The sequence below is a fragment of the Neodiprion lecontei genome, chromosome 2, assembly GCF_021901455.1.
Source record: "Neodiprion lecontei isolate iyNeoLeco1 chromosome 2, iyNeoLeco1.1, whole genome shotgun sequence".
In the NCBI taxonomy this organism is placed as follows: domain Eukaryota; kingdom Metazoa; phylum Arthropoda; class Insecta; order Hymenoptera; family Diprionidae; genus Neodiprion; species Neodiprion lecontei.
The window spans coordinates 997,829-1,018,116 of record NC_060261.1 but is presented as its reverse complement, the minus strand read 5'-3'; the positions used below and the strand labels follow the sequence as shown (position 1 = coordinate 1,018,116).

General features: G+C 41.2%; 1 protein-coding gene across 3 annotated transcripts in view; it reads right to left on the bottom strand.

Moving 5' to 3' along the window:
• The window catches only part of LOC107222573 (titin homolog), a 65,723-nt gene that overhangs the window by 36,894 nt on the left and 8,541 nt on the right, over positions 1 to 20,288 (bottom strand). For all 3 annotated transcript variants that reach the window (XM_046732423.1, XM_046732421.1, XM_046732422.1), the window contains one exon: positions 47 to 20,283. In XM_046732423.1, coding sequence (XP_046588379.1) covers positions 47 to 20,283 — 20,237 coding nt within the window. The remainder of the gene's footprint in view (positions 1 to 46; positions 20,284 to 20,288) is intronic.

Here is a 20,288-nt window from a genome sequence, read left to right as displayed (position 1 = left end):
AGGGTTCAAATTCATGGTACGACTTCTATATTCTATGATAACTTACTTCCTGGTTTCCAGCGCTTGCTTTACTCGTGGCTGAATAATATGCTGCGGATTCACCACCGTCATCTGTCAAGTAGCTCTTTGCTCTGGTACGTCCGTTCGATGACCGCAAGCTCTGGCTTTCAGAGTCTTCAAGAATCGTTGGAGTCTGTGTGTCATAACTTCTCGACCGCCCGCTGGTCCTTTCAGATCTTTCCACTTCGATCGCGGCCTGTTCCTTGCTTCTTCTTCTGTGACTTCGTGGAGCCAATTCCTCGCGCAGTGAGTCAGTGGCTTCGGATACCATGGACAAGGAATTTTCAGTGTCTGTTTCATATTTTGCCTCCTCCTTGAGCTCTGCGTTATCAGCTTTTTGGAGTTTATTTTCGATGAGATGTGTATCTTCCTGTTTTCCTCGTTTTGTTTCATCGACTTCTTCTGACTTTTCGTCCTCGGATTTTTTCTTGTCCTTCTTTGGTTTCTTCTGACGTTCACCCTGTTTTTTCTTTGTAACCGCTTTTTTTAGATTTTCTTCCATCTCTTTGTCCTTTACTTCAGCCTTGTCTTTCTTCAGTTGCTGTTCGGTATTGTTTTCTTTTATTTTAACCTCTTCGTTCTGTAGACGCTCTGATTCTTCTTCTCGTTTTTTTTCGGATGCCTCATTTTTCTGTTTTCGCTCTACTTCTTCATTTTGATTTTTTGTGACTTTCTCTTTTTTTAGTCGATCTTCTTCCTCCAGCTTCTTTTGTTTTGCTTCTTGTTCTTGTTTTTCAACAGCTTCGGCTGACAGTTTATCAGCTTCTTCAATTTTCTCCTTAACTTCTAGCTCTTTCGTAATTTGTTCGGCTTCTTTAAGTTTTTCTTTTTCCTGATGTTCTGCGACATCTCTTTGCTGTTCAGCTTTCTCTTTTGCGATTCGTTCAGCCTCGTCGGTCTCTACCTTTTCTGCCTCTTTTTTCAATTTTTCGACGTCTCCTATTGTTTTCTCTTTCTCAACTTCTTCTTCCTTCATCAACTCAGATTCTTCTCTAGACTTCTTTTCTTGTTCACGTTGCAGCTTTTGAGATTCTTCCGTACGTTTAATTCCAGCTTCCTCTTTATCCAGATGCTGTTTTTCTTCTATGTGTTTTCTTTCGAGTTCTTCCTTCTTTGTACGTTCTGTTTCCTCAGATGCTCTCTTTACCTGTTCCGCTTTGTCCACTTGTTTTTTCTCAGCGCCTTCTTTTGATAATTGTTCCTCTTCCTTGGCTTCATTACTCAGTCGTTCTGCTTCTCCCTTTCTCTTTTTTGTTACTTTTTTCTTTTTGGCTCGTTCTTCTTCTGCAACTTTTTTCTTCGCCACTCCTTCTTCCTCTAATTTTTTCGCCTCTTCCGACTGCTTATTGTCTGCTTCTTCTTTTTTCACTCGTTCTTCTTTAGCCTTTTTGTTACTTTCTGCTTCCTCAGCTTTCAATCTTTCACCTTCGTCTTTTCGTTTTCTGTCGGCTTCTTCCTTTTTCAATCGTTCTTCTTCAGCATTTCTCTCCTTTTCTGCTTCTGCAGCCTTTAATCGTTCCTCTTCTTCTTTCTGTTTTTTGTCAGCTTCTTCTTTTTTCAAACGTTCCTCTTCATCTTTCTGTTTTTTGTCAGCCGCTTCTTTTTTCAATCGTTCCTCTACTTCTTTCTGTTTTTTGACAGCTTCTTCTTTTTTCAAACGTTCCTCTTCTTCTTTCTTTTTTTTGTCGGCTGCTTCTTTTTTCAATCGTTCCTCTTCTGCTTTCTGTTTTTTGTCAGCTTCTTCTTTCTTCAATCGTTCCTCTTCTTCTTTCTGTTTTTTGTCAGCTGCTTCTTTTTTCAATCGTTCCTCTTCTTCTTTCTGTTTTTTGTAAGCTTCTTCTTTTTTCAATCGTTCCTCTTCTGCTTTCTGTTTTTTGTCAGCTTCTTCTTTCTTCAATCGTTCCTCTTCTTCTTTCTGTTTTTTGTCAGCTTCTTCTTTTTTCAATCGTTTCTCTTCTTTTTTCTGTTTTTTGTTAGCTGCTTCTTTTTTCAATCGTTCTTCTTGTTCTTTTTGTTTCTTGTCAGCTTCTTCTTTTTTCAATCGTTCCTCTTCCTTTTGTTTCCTGTCGGCTTCATCTTTTTTCATTCGTTCTTCTTCAGTAATTCTCTTATTTTCTGCTTCCTTAGCCTTTAATTGGTCGTCTTCATCTTTCTGTTTTTCTTCGGCAATTCTTTTCTTTTCTGCTGCTTCTTTTTTCAATCGTTCCTCTTCTTCTTTCTGTTTTTTGTCAGCTGCTTCTTTTTTCAACCGTTCCTCTTCTTCTTTCTGTTTTTTGTCAGCTTCTTCTTTTTTCAAACGGTCCTCTTCTTCTTTCTTTTTTTTGTCAGCTGCTTCTTTTTTCAATCGTTCCTCTTCTGCTTTCTGTTTTTTGTCAGCTTCTTCTTTCTTCAATCGTTCCTCTTCTTCTTTCTGTTTTTTGTCAGCTGCTTCTTTTTTCAATCGTTCCTCTTCTTCTTTCTGTTTTTTGTCAGCTTCTTCTTTTTTCAATCGTTCCTCTTCTTCTTTCTGTTTTTTGTCAGCTTCTTCTTTTTTCAAACGTTCCTCTTCTTCTTTCTGTTTTTTGTCAGCTTCTTCTTTCTTCAATCGTTCCTCTTCTTCTTTCTGTTTTTTGTCAGCTGCTTCTTTTCTCAAACGTTCCTCTTCTTCTTTCTGTTTTTTATCAGCTGCTTCTGTTTTCAATCGTTCCTCTTCTTCTTTCTGTTTTTTGTCAGCTGCTTCTTTTTTCAATCGTTCCTCTTCTTCTTTCTGTTTTTTGTCAGCTTCTTCTTTTTTCAATCGTTCCTCTTCTTCTTTCTGTTTTTTGTCAGCTTCTTCTTTTTTCAAACGTTCCTCTTCTTCTTTCTGTTTTTTGTCAGCTTCTTCTTTCTTCAATCGTTCCTCTTCTTCTTTCTGTTTTTTGTCAGCTTCTTCTTTTCTCAAACGTTCCTCTTCTTCTTTCTGTTTTTTATCAGCTGCTTCTGTTTTCAATCGTTTCTCTTCTTCTTTCTGTATTTTGTCAGCCTGGTCTTTTTTCAATCGTTCCTCTTCTTCTTTCTGTATTTTGTCAGCTTCTTCTTTTTTCAATCGTTCCTCTTCTTCTTTCTGTTTTTTGTCAGCTTCTTCTTTCTTCAATCGTTCCTCTTCTTCTTTCTGTTTTTTGTCAGCTGCTTCTTTTTTCAATCGTTCCTCTTCTTCTTTCTGTTTTTTGTCAGCCGCTTCTTTTTTCAATCGTTCCTCTTCTGCTTTCTGTTTTTTGTCAGCTTCTTCTTTCTTCAATCGTTCCTCTTCTTCTTTCTGTTTTTTGTCAGCTGCTTCTTTTTTCAATCGTTCCTCTTCTGCTTTCTGTTTTTTGTCAGCTTCTTCTTTCTTCAATCGTTCCTCTTCTTCTTTCTGTTTTTTGTCAGCTTCTTCTTTTTTCAATCGTTCCTCTTCTTCTTTCTGTTTTTTGTCAGCTTCTTCTTTCTTCAATCGTTCCTCTTCTTCTTTCTGTTTTTTGTCAGCTTCTTCTTTCTTCAATCGTTCCTCTTCTTCTTTCTGAATTTTGTCAGCTTCTTCTTTTTTCAATCGTTCCTCTTCTTCTTTCTGTTTTTTGTCAGCTTCTTCTTTTTTCAAACGTTCCTCTTCTTCTTTCTGTTTTTTGTCAGCTTCTTCTTTCTTCAATCGTTCCTCTTCTTCTTTCTGTTTTTTGTCAGCTGCTTCTTTTTTCAATCGTTCCTCTTCTTCTTTCTGTTTTTTGTCAGCCGCTTCTTTTTTCAATCGTTCCTCTTCCTCTTTCTGTTTTTGGTCAGCTTGTTCTTTCTTCAATCGTTCCTCTTCTTCTTTCTGTTTTTTGTCAGCCGCTTCTTTTTTCAATCGTTCCTCTTCTGCTTTCTGTTTTTTGTCAGCTTCTTCTTTCTTCAATCGTTCCTCTTCTTCTTTCTGTTTTTTGTCAGCTGCTTCTTTTTTCAATCGTTCCTCTTCTTCTTTCTGTTTTTTATCAGCTGCTTCTGTTTTCAATCGTTCCTCTTCTTCTTTCTGTATTTTGTCAGCTTCTTCTTTTTTCAGTCGCTTCTCTTCTTCTTTCTGTTTTTTGTCAGCTTCTTCTTTCTTCAATCGTTCCGCTTCTTCTTTCTGTTTTTTGTCAGCTTCTTCTTTTTTCAAACGTTCCTCTTCTTCTTTCTGTTTTTTATCAGCTGCTTCTGTTTTCAATCGTTCCTCTTCTTCTTTCTGTTTTTTGTCAGCTTCTTTTTTTTTCAGTCGTTCCTCTTCTTCTTCCTTAAACCTTTCTTCTTCGGCAATTCTTTTCTTTTCTGCTTCTTGAACTTCTAATCGATCCACTTCTTTTTGTTTTCTATCAGCTTCTTCTTTTTTCAATTTTTGTTCTTCATCCATTCTCTTTTTCTCTGCTTCCTCAGCCTTCAAACGTTCTTCTTTTTCTTTTTGTTTTCCTTCAGTTTTTTCGTTTTCGTCAGCTTTTTTCTTCGCGTTTGCTTCTTCAGCTTTTGATTTCTGCTTCTCCTTCTCCTTTCCTTTTTTTTCCTGTTTTTTGTCAGCTTTTTTCTCCTTCAGTTGTTCTTCTTCAATGGCTTTATTTTTCCCTACAACTTCAACCCTTAACTCTCCCTCTTCTTGCTTTAGCTTCTTGGCATCGACTTCCGGTATGAGTTTCTCTTCTTCAGCAGCCTTTTCCTCCACTGCTCTTTCCGTTTCCTGGCGGTCATCTTGAGCAACTTTATTCTCACTATCTTCAGTTTTCAATCGTTCTTCCTCTTGTTGTTTACCATCTACATCTTTCTTACATTGTTCTGTTTCTTCAACTTTTTTCATTTGCATCTCTTCCGCTTTCGACATTTCTGCATCGTCTTTTTGCTCCTTGCCAGTCTCTTTTGCTTTGAGATGTACCTCTGCAACAGCCTTGATAGTATCGGATGTATGCCCATCTTTCGTTTCCTTATCATCGATCTCCTCCAATAGTTGACGATCTTTTTTGTCCACCTCTTCTTCAAGCCTTTTTTCTACAGCCTCAAGCATTTCAAGTTCTTTTCTCTCTGCTTCCTTAAACCTGTCCAGCTCTTCTTTCTGCAACAGCTCCGCTCTGTCTAATTTATTTTTCTCATCTAGTGTTAATTTTTCCTCTTTCCTCAGTATTTCAGCTTCCTCTTCGCTTATTATTCGTATTTCGTCATCAGTCCTAGTTTTTTCAACATCTCCTTTCTTTTCGTCGTCAGTTACTACATTTTTGCTGAACTCCAAAGACTCTGCGGTCGGATGTGCTTCTTGGACTACATGTTGAATTATCTGTATACCTTTCTCTAGTTCTTCGACCGGTACCTGCATCGCTTTCAGCAGAGCCCATGCATTATTATCTTCTTGTTCGTTTTCTAACAAAGTCTGCTCCATCACCATCATACCGTGTTGTAGATCTCTCACTCGATTAGCCATCTCAGTGATTGGAATTTCACGTTTTAAGGTCAAATTTGAATCGGATTCCAATATAATATTTTGTTCAATTTGAGCATATTCACGCTGCAATTCTTCTATAGGCCGTGCAATTGTTTCCAAAGCTGAAATTTCCGACAACGTATCTTCCGTTGTTTCAGCGTACTGTTCTTGAATTTGAGCAATGCACGCTTGAAGTTCTGTTATTGGTATGGCTATCAATTTCGTGGTACCAACTTGGACTTTAGTATCATTAGATTCTCCCAGAGCTCGATCTCGCACAGCATTTACGGCTGCCCGTAATTGACAAAGAGGATCTTCCAGAGTTTTTAATGACAATGATCGGTCTGTTGAACATTCTAACGACTCTATCGTCGTCTTCAACTGATTCAAGGACGTTGCCAAGGGTTTCAAAATCAAAGTTTCAGAATTCATTAACACAGGATCAACAATCGGTTTATCAGAAGCTTGTTCTTCAATTGAGCAGATTGACTGATGGAGGTTTTTCAATGGCTGTAAAATGCGATCAGCGACTGGATGCGTCTCCAACTCATCGGGTTCTTTGATTATCTGCGCCTGAATCGATATCAATTCTTCCTTCACATTCCGTAGTGGCTTGATCAGTGTTCTCAACACCTCCCATTCGACAGTTCTTTCGATGGTTTTATCCGCTGTTGCACTTTCTTGGATCAATTCAATTGTCCGGGCTATATCTTCGGTAGGCTCGATCAAACTCTTGAGGGGACCATGCTCGGCACGCACGAGATTCGGATGTAATCTGTTTATTTCTAAAGGCAAGGTTAACTCGACAACTTTCATCGCCGACTGTAACTCTTTCAAAGGTTGCTCCAAATTCTCTAGATACGTGGTCGAGGAATCTTGCACAGTTGTGATTGATTTTTTCAACTCTTCGAGTGGCAGAACCAAGCTGTGGAGCATTTGAGCTTCTGCCAATCCGTATGCCGGTTGTGATACCGGCTTATCAACTGCCTGTTCTTGAAGTATAGAAATTGACTTCTCAAGCTCGTACAATGAATCTACGATCGATTCAATAGCCAATTCTTGATCAATGCTCTTTGATTCACTAGCCTGTTCCTCAATCGATGCGAAACTTTTCTGTATACCTTCCAGAGGAGAGATTAACGTCTTGAGAGCTTCAAATTCTATAGCTCGCTCGAGACAATTTTCTGTTGCAACTTGTTCTTCGATTCTTAATATAGATTCCATAATTCCTTCCACCGGGTCGATAAGCTTGTTGATTATCGACCAATCGGCAACTAGGGGTTCATCATCCATCTCAACTTCTTTTACTCTTTGACTCTCCTGATCAATTTCTGCATAAATAAGTTGTATCGATTCTCCCAAAGCGCGCAAAGGTGTCTGTAATTCATGGATGGTGGAAAACTTTGGCAAACTGTCTTCAACAACTCCTATAGTTTTTTTGATCTTGACCAAGGGTTCTACTAACAATTGTAACAGCTCGTTTTTCTCCCCGATGCTTTCCGGTATAAGGTTCTCGATTGAATTGTCAAGCTCTTTGATCGACTTGATCATAGTAGTCATCACTGCCGTGGCTTCATTTACTTCACATGCATCAGAATGCTGCTTGATCGTAGCGACGCAGTCACGAATCGCTTGTAGCGGCTCAAGTAAACTTTGCAGCTCTACAAATTCCGTCAGGTTTCCGTCGTCATTGCCTGCCGTGTCTTGTTTGAAATTTAGTATAGAATTTTGAATATATTCGATCGGCTCAGCTAACTTATCCATTGCTTCAATATCAGATTTTGAAATAAGAATCTCATTTGGCTCGATGACATTCTGTTCCTTGATAATCGCGATTGACTTTTGCAATTCTTCGAGCGGATGAACCAGTGTCTTCAGCAAAGGCATACCTTCAGCTTTCGAGGTGCTGTCCGTGCCTGGCTCGGCAATAATTAGTTCATAAACAACAGCGATTGAGTTCTGCAGTTCGTCGATAGGATGAGCCAAGGTTTTCAATAGTGACACATCATTCTTTTCCGAAATTGATACTGTGCCAGGCTCAACTAAAACCTGTTCCTGAATGGTTGCAACAGATTTTTGCAGTTCAATTATCGGCTTGGCCAACGTTTTCAAAATCGAGATATCCTCTTTGTCTGACAGCGATTGATTTTCAGATTCTACAAGTGTTTGCTCCTGGATCACAGCTATCGAACGTTGTAGTTCCTCAATAGGTGAAGCTAATGTTTTCAGTAAATCGATGTCCTCTTTATCTGAGACAGAGACTACACCGGGTTCCAGAACCACTTGTTCCTCGATGTCAGCAAAGCTCTTCTGCATCTCTTTCAGCGGCTGTGCAAGCGCTGCCAGTAGCTCGATATTGTCTTGGTCTACTGTAGATGCCACGTTTGATTCGAATACCATGTGCTCTCGAATAACAGCCACAGATTTTTGAATCTCTCGAAGTGGCATAGCTAACGCCGGCACAGTTGACGAACTTGAAGCTTCTGGCATCGCCTCAGTGCCTGACTCGACAGTCACTTGAAGTTCTACGATAGCGGCACATTTCTCCAGCTCTTCAAGAGGTTGAGCTAAGATTTTCAGAAAATCTATATTTTCTTTGTCTAAAATTGACACGGTTCCAGGGTCAACCACAATTTGTTCTTGGATGGTTGCGATGGATTTTTGCAACTCGATCACGGGTGCTGCTAGTCTTTTTAGTATCGAAATATCCTCTTTTTCTGACATCAACTGATCGCCAGACCCTACCAATACCTGCTCCTCGATAACGACTATCGATTGTTGTAGTTCGTGAAGTGGAGAGGCCAGAGATTTCAACAAATTTATATGTTCTTTGTCCGAGGTAGAAATCTTCTCAGGATTCAGTTCCACTTGCTCTTCGATCGCAGCAAAGCTCTTTTGAATTTCTTTCAACGGTTTTTCCAAAGCCTTGAGTAAAGCAGCATTGTCTTGAAGTGAAACGGCTGTTGTTTCTGGTTCAAACGTTATGTGCTTTCGAATGGCAGCTATAGATTTTTGAATCTTCTCCAGTGGCGCAATTAACACCTGCGGTGTTGACAAACTTTCAGCTTCCGAAGTCAATTCACTGCTTGATGCGATTGCTACTTGCTGCTGTACAATGGCGATGAATTTTTCCAGTTCTTCCAGAGGTTGAGCTATGGTTGTTGGTGCAGAAACATCTTTCATTGCCGTCACTGATGTTGACTGTAGTTCAACTGTAATTTCTTCTTGACAAACTGCGATTACCTTCTGTAATTCAGTTAAAGGTTCAGCTAATGCCAATAATTTTAAGGTATCTTCATGTATCTGCTCGGTATGTTCAGTGGCTGCTTTCTCCTGAACAACAAGTATGGTGTTTTGTAATTTTGCCAGGGGTTCAATCAACACCTTCAGTGTAGTTGGTTTCTCTGCCGTGGAAGAAAAACTCATCTCACGTTCCATAACCGTACACTCCTCGATGACGGATAGAGATTTCTGCAGCTCTTCCAGAGGCTGAGCCAAAGTGTTGAGCATCGAAGTGTCTTCCGGTGAAACTGTTTCAGCAGTGGATTCCAGTACCGTAATTTTTTCAACAAGAGCTGTATCTTTTGTAAGCTCTTCTCCGACTTTAGCCTGCATTTCAAGCGGTAGCTCTTCCGAAATTATTTCTGCACCATGCTCCAGAATAGCTTGCTGAGTGATGCTTACTAGACAGTTGTAGAGTTCTTGTAAAGGCTGAGCCATCGCCTTCAAGGCTGGAATATTATCAATTTTCAGGAGAGCTTCGACCCTAGATTTGTTTGCAAGTTCATCCTGAATACTTGCTATAGATGCGGTCAAATCTGTGAGGGGTTGAACGATCGCTTTCACTAGAGAACTTTCGGCTTTCTGCTTCTCCGAAGGTTGTTTTTCTACAACGGCAATGAATTCTCGAAGCTGCTTCAGTGATTTAGATAGTGTTTGTGATATTGTTGCTGATTTTTCGTCAGAAAGAACGTCACTGCTAACTTCTAGTACAGTTTGTTGCTGAATTAGAGCAACGAATTTTGCCAGTTCATCAACCGGCTTCGACAACACTTTCAAAAAGTGTACGTCTTCTGATTTCGGTAAATCTGATGTCGTAACTTTGTCGACCTCTGGTTCTCTGATTACTGCTAGAGATTTTTGGAGCTCTTGGAGAGAAACAGAAATTCCTTCCAGAACGGTAAAACCCGTTTCCATTGCTTTCGGAGCTTGTGTCGTTTCAGCAGGGACGTTTTCCATTATTGTTTCGGCAACCTGTTGCCGTTCCTGAACTCTGACAGTTGACGTTGGTTCTTCTGTTTGTGTGAATATTCTCTCCTCAGTTTTCAAAACAATATCCCTGGGTTCGAGTGATTGATCTTGAATAAGAGTGATTGATTGTTTCAATTCTTGAATCGGTTCAACCAATTCTGTTATTACTAAGTTTTTTCTTTCCTCTTCTTCAGATGTACTTTGTTCCTTACCTACTTTTACAACAGATAGAATTGCTGTTTGCAACTGGTCAAGTGGTCTTACCAACACTTTGAGAATTTTAATTTCGAGACCTTCTTTAGCTATAGCTTGCTCACGTACCAAAGTGAGTGATGTTTCAAGTTCGGATAGAGGTTTGGCTAATTCGTCGACACTTGCAAATTCTTTGCTTTCCGTAACGGCGACGATGATTTTTTGCAAATTTTGTAGTGGTTGAGTAATTGCACGCAATTCCTCGGGTTTTTTAATTTCCAAGATGACTTGTTGATCTATGTTCTGCGATAATATTTGGGCACTTTCGACAGCTTTCTGCAACTCTTTAACGGGTTCCACAAGTTCTTTCATTCCTTTTTCAAGAATATTTTCAGATACATTTCGTTCTGGTATTGAAGAGATCAATTTTTGTAATTGCTCGGTTTCATGAGCCAGAGCTTCAAGAGTTAGAAATTCGGCCAGCTTCTCAACGCGTTCATGTGCAAGTTGTTCCTGAACTATAGCCATAGATTTTTGTAGTTCTTCAAGAGGAAGTGCGAGTTCTTTGAGGCAATGTAGGCTGGGTGCATGATCAACTGGTTCGATAGCTTGTTGTTGAATCACCGTAATACATTGCTTTAACTGGTCCAACGGCGCCAATAAGTGGTTGATAATTTTCGTACCTTGAATATCGTGATCTGTCTGTGACTGCACAGTAACGATTGCGTTTTCGACGGCTTGGAGACCTTGCACGATTACTTGGGCTGTTACACGTTCAGTCGGCAGTGTTACGTTTTCTTCATGGACTTCTTGACTGGTTGAAATAATTTTTTGAAGCACTTCAAACGGGGAAATCAATTTTTGCAATGCGTTATGTGCTGTGGAAGTAGTTTGCTCCTCTGGTTTTACGATTTCGCCGGTAATATCTGTGATAGTTTTCTTTTCATTCTCAACACTTCTATCCGCAAATTGATTGTGTGGTTGTGCTGGTTTGTCGGTTGCAGTTTCCAGCGTTGAAGCCTTCTGAGTAACAGTGATAGTGTCAATAAGATCTTGAAGAGGTTTTGCTACAGCTTCGAAGGGTGTTAGTTGTTCCGACATTATGCCAGTATGTTCTTCGTGGAGAACTCTTTCTTCACTTGTAGCTATTTTCGTTCTCAGTTCTTCCAGAGGTTTGGTGAGCAATTCCAGTTGTGATGCGTCTTCACTTTCGCCAATGGTCTGATTTTGAATGGCAGCGATGGATGTCTGAATTTCAGCAAGCGGTTGAGCAATGCCTAATAAAATTTGCTGGCCATCTGATAACTCCGCATTTTCCGTAACTATTACTTGTTCTTGAATAGAAGTGATCGCTTGCTTCAGTTCCTCCAGCGGTTCAGTAATGTTTTCGACGTTTCCGCTGTGCACTATCGATGTGTTTAATTTTTCTAGGCGATCAGCTAACTCTGCTATGATCGATGTCTCTTGGAAATCAGCAGCCGAGTCAGTAACTTGCGCCTGGGAAACAACGATGGCTTCAATCAATTCTTCAAGTGGCTGGGCTGTGGTTTGGTGAATATTATTTATGTCATCTTTTGTTGTCGATTCACTTTCTTCAGGTTCTACGATCTTGACTTTCTTGGCCGTGAGATTGTCAATCAGTTTCAGTAATCTTTTCACTGAGTCAGATAATTCTGACAGGAGATTGCGAGTTTCTTTTTCTTCAAAAGACTGAAGTCCAACAACAGTTTTTTCTTTTTTTATAGCTTCGACCGCATTGAGAATGTCTTGAATTGGCAGTATTAGTTTTCTGAGTAAAGTCAGTCGTTTAGAATCCGTGATGCCTTCTTTGTTTTGAGCCTTAATCGTTGCAGATGCCGAATTTAACTCGTCCAAAGGCTTTACCATGGGTAATAGAATATTTGTGTGATCGCTGCTTTGAATTATGTTTTGTATTTGCTGTAATCTCTCGAGATTTTGTGTAACTGCCAAAATGAGCTTATCAGCGGTAGACAATTTTTCTGTAAGTATATCGGGAATATCCGTCTGCAGGTCTATAAGAAATTGTGTAAGCAGTTTTAGATTTACTAAACAGTCTGGTTTGCCCTTATCCAAAGATTCTAGCTCGATTGTTTGTAATTCCGAAAGGTTTGAAGTTTGATTTCCTTTACAAGGCTCTGCCAATTTCTTATCCGATTCAAGTTGTTGCTCTGTTTCCATTTTTGATTCTTGTTGTACGCTTTCTGGCCCATCTGATGTACTCGGTATTTCAGTAAACAAAGCTTCATCGGGACGAAGATCGAGTTGCACTGCCTGTTTTAATACACTTTTTTCAAGTAAATGAATTTTTTGAGGAGACGTACTTTGCTGTTGGAAAATTACCAAGGATTTTTTCAATTCTTCGACTGGCTTCGCTAGTACCATCAGATCAGTAACTTTCGTCTCAGTAACTTCTGTTGTATGTGGAACAGCTTCTTCTTGACTGATACTAATCGATTCATGCAGTTTTTCAAGCGGTTGAATCAACACAGCAATAGCTTTTAAATTATTTTCAGTTTTTAACTCCGAAATTTTCTCTGCTTCAATCGTCTCTGGCTGAATCGTAGAGATGGCGTTGTTTAATTCGAACAGAGATTGCAAAAGTTGATTTTCTACTGATGGCTTAGAATTATCTTCACCTTTCGGAGTTGTTGCAGCTTCCTGTATTACCGCGATAGAGGTTTGTAAGTCCTTCAGATGCTGGTTTAAAGCTTGCCAGTTTTCTACTGATTTCGGCGAAATTTCAGTCCTGGCTTCTTGGATGTCTATGAAAGTCTTTTGCAGGGCTTGCAGTGGATTAGCTAGTTCTCTGATTAAGTTTGAAATATCTGTGATATTCTCAGTAGTTGACATTTCAGCCTGCTGTATGACTTGCGTCGCATTTTTCACCTCAGACTGTGGTTCAATTTTCAGTGTTTCCTGTTGTTTAGATTCCTCCGTTTGCAGAGCGACTTGAATGGCTTTTCTCAATTCTTGATTAACAGGAGATGGCTCTCGCTTAGGAAGATCCTTTACAGTCAAAATATCCTCTGTCCTCGGAGGATCGCTGACAATTTTCGCTATGATTTCTTTAATGTTATCCAGCGGCATGAAAATGGCCGATAAAGTTTCGATTATTGATGCCCCTGTGGTCTCGTGTCTCAATTCGTTATGTAACAGCGTCAAAGATCTTCTCAACTCCATGACAGATTCACTGAATTCCTGAAGTAATTCCACCGAGGCAGAAGTTATGGGCAGTATTGATTTCTTCTCAAGGTTGTCTCGCAGCATCGTTAACGCTGACTGAAGTTGATTCGTCGGGTATAAGAATCCCTCAATTATCACTTCTTCGTCGATTGGCTGGTCTGTTTGATTGAATTGATCTTGCGCCAGCAGAATTTGCTTCTGCAGGGTTTCCAATGACTGGGAAATCACTTCGTAGGTTTCCTGGTCAATGTAGTCTTCAAGAGCTGATATAGCCTTGCTGAGGTGGTCTAGAGGGCCGATCATGTGGCCTCTGAGCGTGACACTGGGTCTTCGAGTATAATCAGTCTTGTTCACCTGCTGTTGAACTGTCGTCATGGCATGATTCAGAGCTATGAGCGTTTTGACTATTGCATTCGCATGTTTGTGGTTTCCAATCTTTTCTACCGTGGCGTTGATCGAAGTCTTTAATCCCTCCACAGCGTGGAAGATGACATTCTTCTTTTCTGCAAGCAGCATCGTCTCGGGAACGACACATTGACTGCTTTTAATTACTGACAGAGAACTCTGGAACTCAATTAGAGGCTCAACCAGAGCCTTGAGTTCCCAAATGGTGCTTTGCTGCTGCTCCAACATATCCAAGTCTCTTGTGATACCAATTATGGTTTCCTTTAGAGCGTTGATTGGCTCGCCCAGAGAAGCTGCAACATCAGTCTCCACAGCATCTTTGGCAGTTGCCTCAAGGTCAACCATACACTTGTGCATGATCTCGAGAGGCCTCGATATGTCACGCAGAATTTGCAGCATCTGTTGCCTCGTGTTAATTTCCTTCGTCATCAGCGGAATCCACATTTCGATTTGCTCCAAAACTTTCAAAATTTCATCGAAGCTTGCTTGATTCTCGCTTTTTTTAGTCTCGACAACGCGTTGAACAATGTCTTTTATTTCTTTAATCGGCTGATCAAGATGGTTCAAGATGAGCAGTTCCTCGTTGTTATGTTTTTTGGAGCCCAACACGTCTTGAAGGTTTCCTAATGGCTGTAGAAATTCTTGTAAAGCACTCACGATTTCCTCATCAGTCAGTGCATTGCCGTACGGAGCTGTCAACATGTGTAAAGTAGACACTGACTGCCTTATTTCTTCAACACTGTTACTAAGTTCCGATGGATGGCTGTTTAAGTCCACCAATTGGTCAAAGTTGTCCAGCATGTGGGCCAGCTTAAGCTGAACCTGCAGAAGTGGTTCGGAAACTATCGTAGCCAAACTGATCACTGGTGCATGTTTCACATTGGTGGCTTCAACCTGCGCGGGTGTTTCCGCAGTCTTCGGTTTAGAGAGTTCTTCGCTAACTATTGCTTTTTCTTTTACCAATTCCTCTTTCCCTTCAGCTATCTGTACACTTTCAGATTTTAACAAATCGGAGGCAAAAATTTCTTGATCTACTTGGTTCAACGACTGTGACCCAGATTTCATAGATTCAGCAGTACAAATTGTTGCACCATCGTCAGATGATACATGCGATAATTTTATGGTAGAAGCTGTATCACTTGAGGCCGTTTCCAGTCCCTGTGACTCAACATCTATAACCTTGATTTCGGTCTCTTTAGTCTCAGTCACTGGATTTTCAGTTTTCTCGCGTACTTCACTCTCTAGTGTGCAGGATTCAATGTCTGCAGATTCGGGTTCCAATGACTTGACAACTTGCTGCAGTTCTTTTTTGTAAATTGCTTCCTTCATTGCCAACGGCACTTGATTCTCGATTTCTTCCAAAATCTCAATAACGTTTTGAAGAGAATCTTCTTTACTGTTTTCCAGAGCATCCAATGTAACCAAATGTAGAGCTTTTATAGGCTGCTTGATATCTTCAAGAATGCCGAGATCTTCGGGTTCGTGATATTTTGTGACAGCCTCCTGTAGTTTTAACAACGGCTCCTTCAATCCCGCCAGTATCTCAATAATTTGTTCGTCGTGCGGTGGCTCGGAGTAAGATGTAGTGATGGCAATATCGGTAACTGTATGTTTCAAGGCTTCTATTGATGCTGTAACCCCGGATTTTTTAGTATTTGATTTTCGTTTCTCTTCCAAAATTGCTGTCAGCGTATCCTGGATTGTGGTAAATGGATGTGATATTTTACCGGCCAGCCATCTGGGACTCTGTAGAGTGACTGTCTCGGCTCGTTTTGATTTCTCTTTCGACAGTTTTGATCTCTTGGCGACTTCTTTAGCTACCAATGGAACGTCTTTTTCGATCTCTTCGAGTATTTCCAAAACTGGAAGTACTTCTGCAGCTCGAGTGGTGTGAAGTACATTAGAAATTACCGCTCTTAGTTCCTGCACAGGATGAACGATGTATTTCAATACAGCCGCTTCTTCTGCACCGTGTTCTTCGGTTAATAAAACTCTTTGCAGATGAAGCAAAGGCTCTTTCAATGCTGACAGTTCAATGATTATATCTTCATCATTCATCGGCTCCAATGTGGACCCAGCAGCTACAGCCAGAGCAGCGATGTTCTGTCTAATGTCCTCAAAATTCACAGCAATAACGGAAGGGGGCAGGTTCTCCCTATTCATGGTGGCTTCATGTTGTTCTAAAGCAGAAGAAAGTGCAAAGTGAATGTTACTCAAAGTTGTCGAAATGCCACAAGCCGCAAGGACGCGTGGTTTGACCTCGGTGACCACAGCTTTTTCTCCTTCCTGTGATCGCTGTTCAACTTGAAACTTCTCAAGTGCAACAGGAACTTGGTTCTGAATATCTTCGAGCAATTGGAAGGTTGGTCTCACGGATTCGCTTTCGACACTAGGAACGCTGTTCAAAACAGTCGTAAAAATCTGCTTGAGCTGGCTGATTTGTGGGGATATATTTTGGATCAATAACATTTCTTCTGGCGCGTGATCCAAGGATAATGCTGACTGAAGGTCTACCAATGGTTCACATAAGTCTGTCAAAGCATTGATTATTTCGTCATCATTCAACGTTGTAGCGGCGTGAGCCGCGCTAGAAACGTACTGCCTTAGTTCAACTAGACTTGAAGCTAGCTGTGAAGATTGTAATACGGGACTGTCAATTTTTTCCATTTCCAGTAACACTGCGCTGATCTTTGACTGGATGTCGATTAATGGATCAAGAATCTGATCGGCGAGCGTCTGCGGTTCTTCTATTGTCAACGATTTTAGTGAAGCTTTTTCGAGTTTTGCTGAACCAGATGTCGTGACTTCGAGTATCTGTTCTTGTAACTCTTCCAGGAGGCTTACAACCGATTGGACATCATCGGCTTGCCCCTCTTGCAATACTTCGACGACGGCACCTCTTAATTCTGAAATTGGCTGGCCAAAGTTCTCGATGATTCTTAATTCATCGCTACTGTGTTCTGCCGCTATTAATGCGTGCTGGAAATTGAGCAACGGCTGCTTCAGGTCGATTAGAATGCATGCCATGTCTTCGTCGGGCAAGTACTGGGCGTTATTGATTACTGTCGCAAGTTTCTGTCTGACTTCTTTTAGAGACACAGTAATTTCAGAATCTGGAGAGTTCTCACAATCGTCAATAACGGCAGACATCACCGTCAGGATATTCGTTAACGGTTGCTCTAGTTTCGTTGGTATTTCTTTCGACTCCGTTGCTTGCTCCAAGTTTTCTCGCTCTTCCCTTACAGCGATTTCTTTGACGACCACTGGAACTCTGTTTTCGATTTTATTCAGCACTGCCAAGACAGGTTGCAATATCCTAATGGCTGCTGGCTTTTCTGAGAGTGAGGACAAAGCAGTTTTCAGACTCGCAATCGGTGTTTCAAGACTTCTTAGGATTACTAATTCTTCGTAACTGTGATCCTGCAGCTCCAGCGATGATTGCAGAGCGTGAAGTGGCCCCTTCAAGTTGGCCAGAATCGCAATTGTTTCCTTGTCGCTCTTAGACTCAACGATGTTATTCAAAGTTTGGTTTAATTCTTCGAGGTAATTAACGAGAGAAGAAGAACGCCCCCGCTTTTCCGCGATCACCTCGTACTCACTCAGAGCCACCGATAGGTTGGTTTTCACAGTCTGAAGAGGCTCCATCAGTTTTGTGGATATTGGTGTTATTACCGCAAGCTTCTCCTGTATTATAGTGGATTTAACCTGTATCGCTTCCAACGGCTGAGCCATATTATTTAGGGCAGTGACGCAGACTCGGCCTGCTACTTCATTCACTTTTCCGCCGACGATTTCCGTTTGGATACTATCAATAGCCGCGTGAACGGAGTTTAGAGGTTTATCAATTGACAACAGAATCGCGAAATTCTCATTGTCCAGGATGCCGTTCACTAAATCAACCTTTGAAAAGACATTTTCAACAAAATTTTTGATTTCATTCATTGGTGTATCGAGAGCAGGGACTGCAGCCCCGGCTTTCACGCTTTTAGCGATACTGATAACATTATTTAGAGACGTGGTTAATCGTTCGGTGGCTTCAGATGTCAGAGCCAGTTCTGGGGTAATTTGATCAAACACGTTTTTTATCAAATCCACTTCACCTGTCAGTTTATTTATGTGCAAAACAGTTTCCATAAGAATTTCAACCTGCGTTATAGCTTTTTCGAGATCCTGAATGAGCGGTAGAATCGCCTTGATCTCATCGCTATTTTGGCGTCCCTTCACCTTCGCGTTCGTGTTTATGGTCGTGATAGAGCCGTGCACTTTGGTTTTTATTGATGCCAGATTACTGAGAATTTCGTTGTCGTGACATGTTGTAAGATTCGACAACTCGACGACTGGCTGATAGAAGTTATGGATCAAATCTACGATAAATACGTCACCAATTTTTCCAATACAAATATGCCTGATTTTGTCCAAATTTAAATTTACCGCTGTTAGTGGTGGCTTTAACGTTTGCAAAACCAAAGTCCTTTCTTGGCTGGAGAATGATTCGTCAGCTGCAGTGAGTACGTCGGAAATTGTGGCTTTCATTCTTTCAACGGCTAATGACACTCCGCTGTCTTGAATTTTTGCAACCGTATCCTGCTGTAAGCGATCAATAATCCTGTCCAAGGGATCCTTGACTTCTTCAAGTGCAGAAATGTTGGAGTTTCTTGCATCTCCACTGCCCAGTAAATTTTTCTGATACATCGTCACGCTATGATCAAGGAACTCAAGAGACTCCAGTAGATTATTCAAATCAGTTGTCTGTAATTCATCTGTTGTTTCTAATTTTCGCAACTGCAAGTTTAGCCTGTCGACTGGTTGAGTCAAAGATTTGACGATCAAGGAATTGTTATCATCTGTTAGTTTACTTTTACCAGACTGTAATACCACATTTTCGAGTATCTGAGCCAACCCTTTCTGCACAGCGATAAGCAGCGGTTTTGAATGCTTAAGTGGATTGATGGGGAGCGACGAAATAACTTCAATGGTACGCTGAAGGTCCAGAATTGACTTGGCCGCAACTTGCAGGTCCAAATTTTTTGCGAAGTCATTATTGTCTTCTGACAGCTTTGTAAGTTCTTCAGACGCCTCGCTGACTGCCTCGGATAGCGCCATGACGGTAATCGAGTAATAATCTGATGCCTCCTTTCCGTAGCTTTCCAGAGCTGTGATGAGAGTAGTCAATCTGTTCTTTAACTCCTTCAGAGATGTGATCACGTGCTGTATGGATTCTGAGTCAAATTCTCCAGTCGAATTGTTTAAGGAATGTCTGACAACACGTTCCAATTCTTCTACCGGTCGTGTCAGCGTTTCGACTACTATCGTGTCGATATTTTCGGTCGTACCATCGACTGGATTTATAGTAATGTTTTTTATAAAGAGGTCAAGATTCTCATATATATGTTTCAATCGACTAGAAAATCCGGGATAACCATGCTTCAAACTGTTAAGCGTTTCGATGCTGCTCTTCAGTCGGGATGTGGTCTGAATGATCCTTTGAAATGCAATTGGTTTTTTACAGTTTGCTTTACCTGACAATTCGTATTCGATTTTGGCCAGTCCGCTGGAAATTTCATCGATTGGGTCAGTCAGTGATTCTAAGATAATCAGGTCTGACCGAACAGCTTGCAGCCCTTCGTGACGTTTGATTAACTCGATCCCTCGAAGAAGTTCCTCCATCGGGCCGCTAACGGACTCTAATAAAGAAATCCTTGTTGTTTGGGCCAATGATTTATCGCCAGCATTTTTTAGGGCCTTTTCCTCGATGAGTGACACTTCCGCGCAGAGATCTTGAATCGGTAGAACGATCTGCTCCATGATAATAGCGTTCAGTTGAGCCTCGCTTTCAGCCTCGAAGAGCGTGTTCAAGTTTACGAGAGCGTTGCGGATTACCATAACGGGTTGCGTCAGTTTGTAAATATTTTGGATCAATCGTTCCTTGTTGCTCTTGAATAACGACTTCTCTGAATCTGAATTCGACAGTTTCACAATATTGGCTTGGTCCACGACTGCGAGACCATCACCCTCCTCGACGTACTGTTCGCTGACCTTGACGATAGGCTCAAGATGAAATGAAACCTCAGGCTTATCAGCATCTACTTTGTCCTTCTTCAAGTGTTCGCTTCCCATCGACGAATCTTCGGAGCTTCCTTTCTGAGATAGGTTTGTCCCCTTCTTTTTTTTAGCTTTTTTCTTTTTCGGAATACCTGCCACCGAGTCAAACGACGAGTCACCTTCAAGACTGGACGTCTTTTCACCGCTGCTCTGCTTGTTCGTCTGCTTCCGGTTCAACGCGTCTTTTTGGCTCGTTCGGTCCGACGTCGACGCAACTTGAGAATGAAGGGACAAAGCGTCAGTGAATGGGTCACTGTCATCCTTGATGGAGATTTGACCTGTGGGTTCTCGAGCGCTGTGGTAACTCTCAGACTCCAATTTTTGGCTCTTCGCACTTCTCTCGCTCTTCTCACTCTTGGACGATACGCTGTTGGACTTTTTCCGTGGCGGACGTATCGGCCTTCCATCTTCTCCAATTAGCGGAGTTGCTGTCATGGCTCGATCAAACTGGTTCCCATCGTCTGCCTGTACCTCGGGAGAAGACAGTGGTTGAGTTTGATCTTCCATAATGGACACATCTTCCACATCAGCTTCGGTACGAAGATCTTCTTCCGCCGCCATGAAATAGTCCGGTGAAACATCGATCACAACAGCTTCCATTAAGAGATTTCCGGAAGTCGAGGTTTCCTTCACGAAACGCAAAGGAGGTAGCTCGATCACGTTGTGTTCTGTA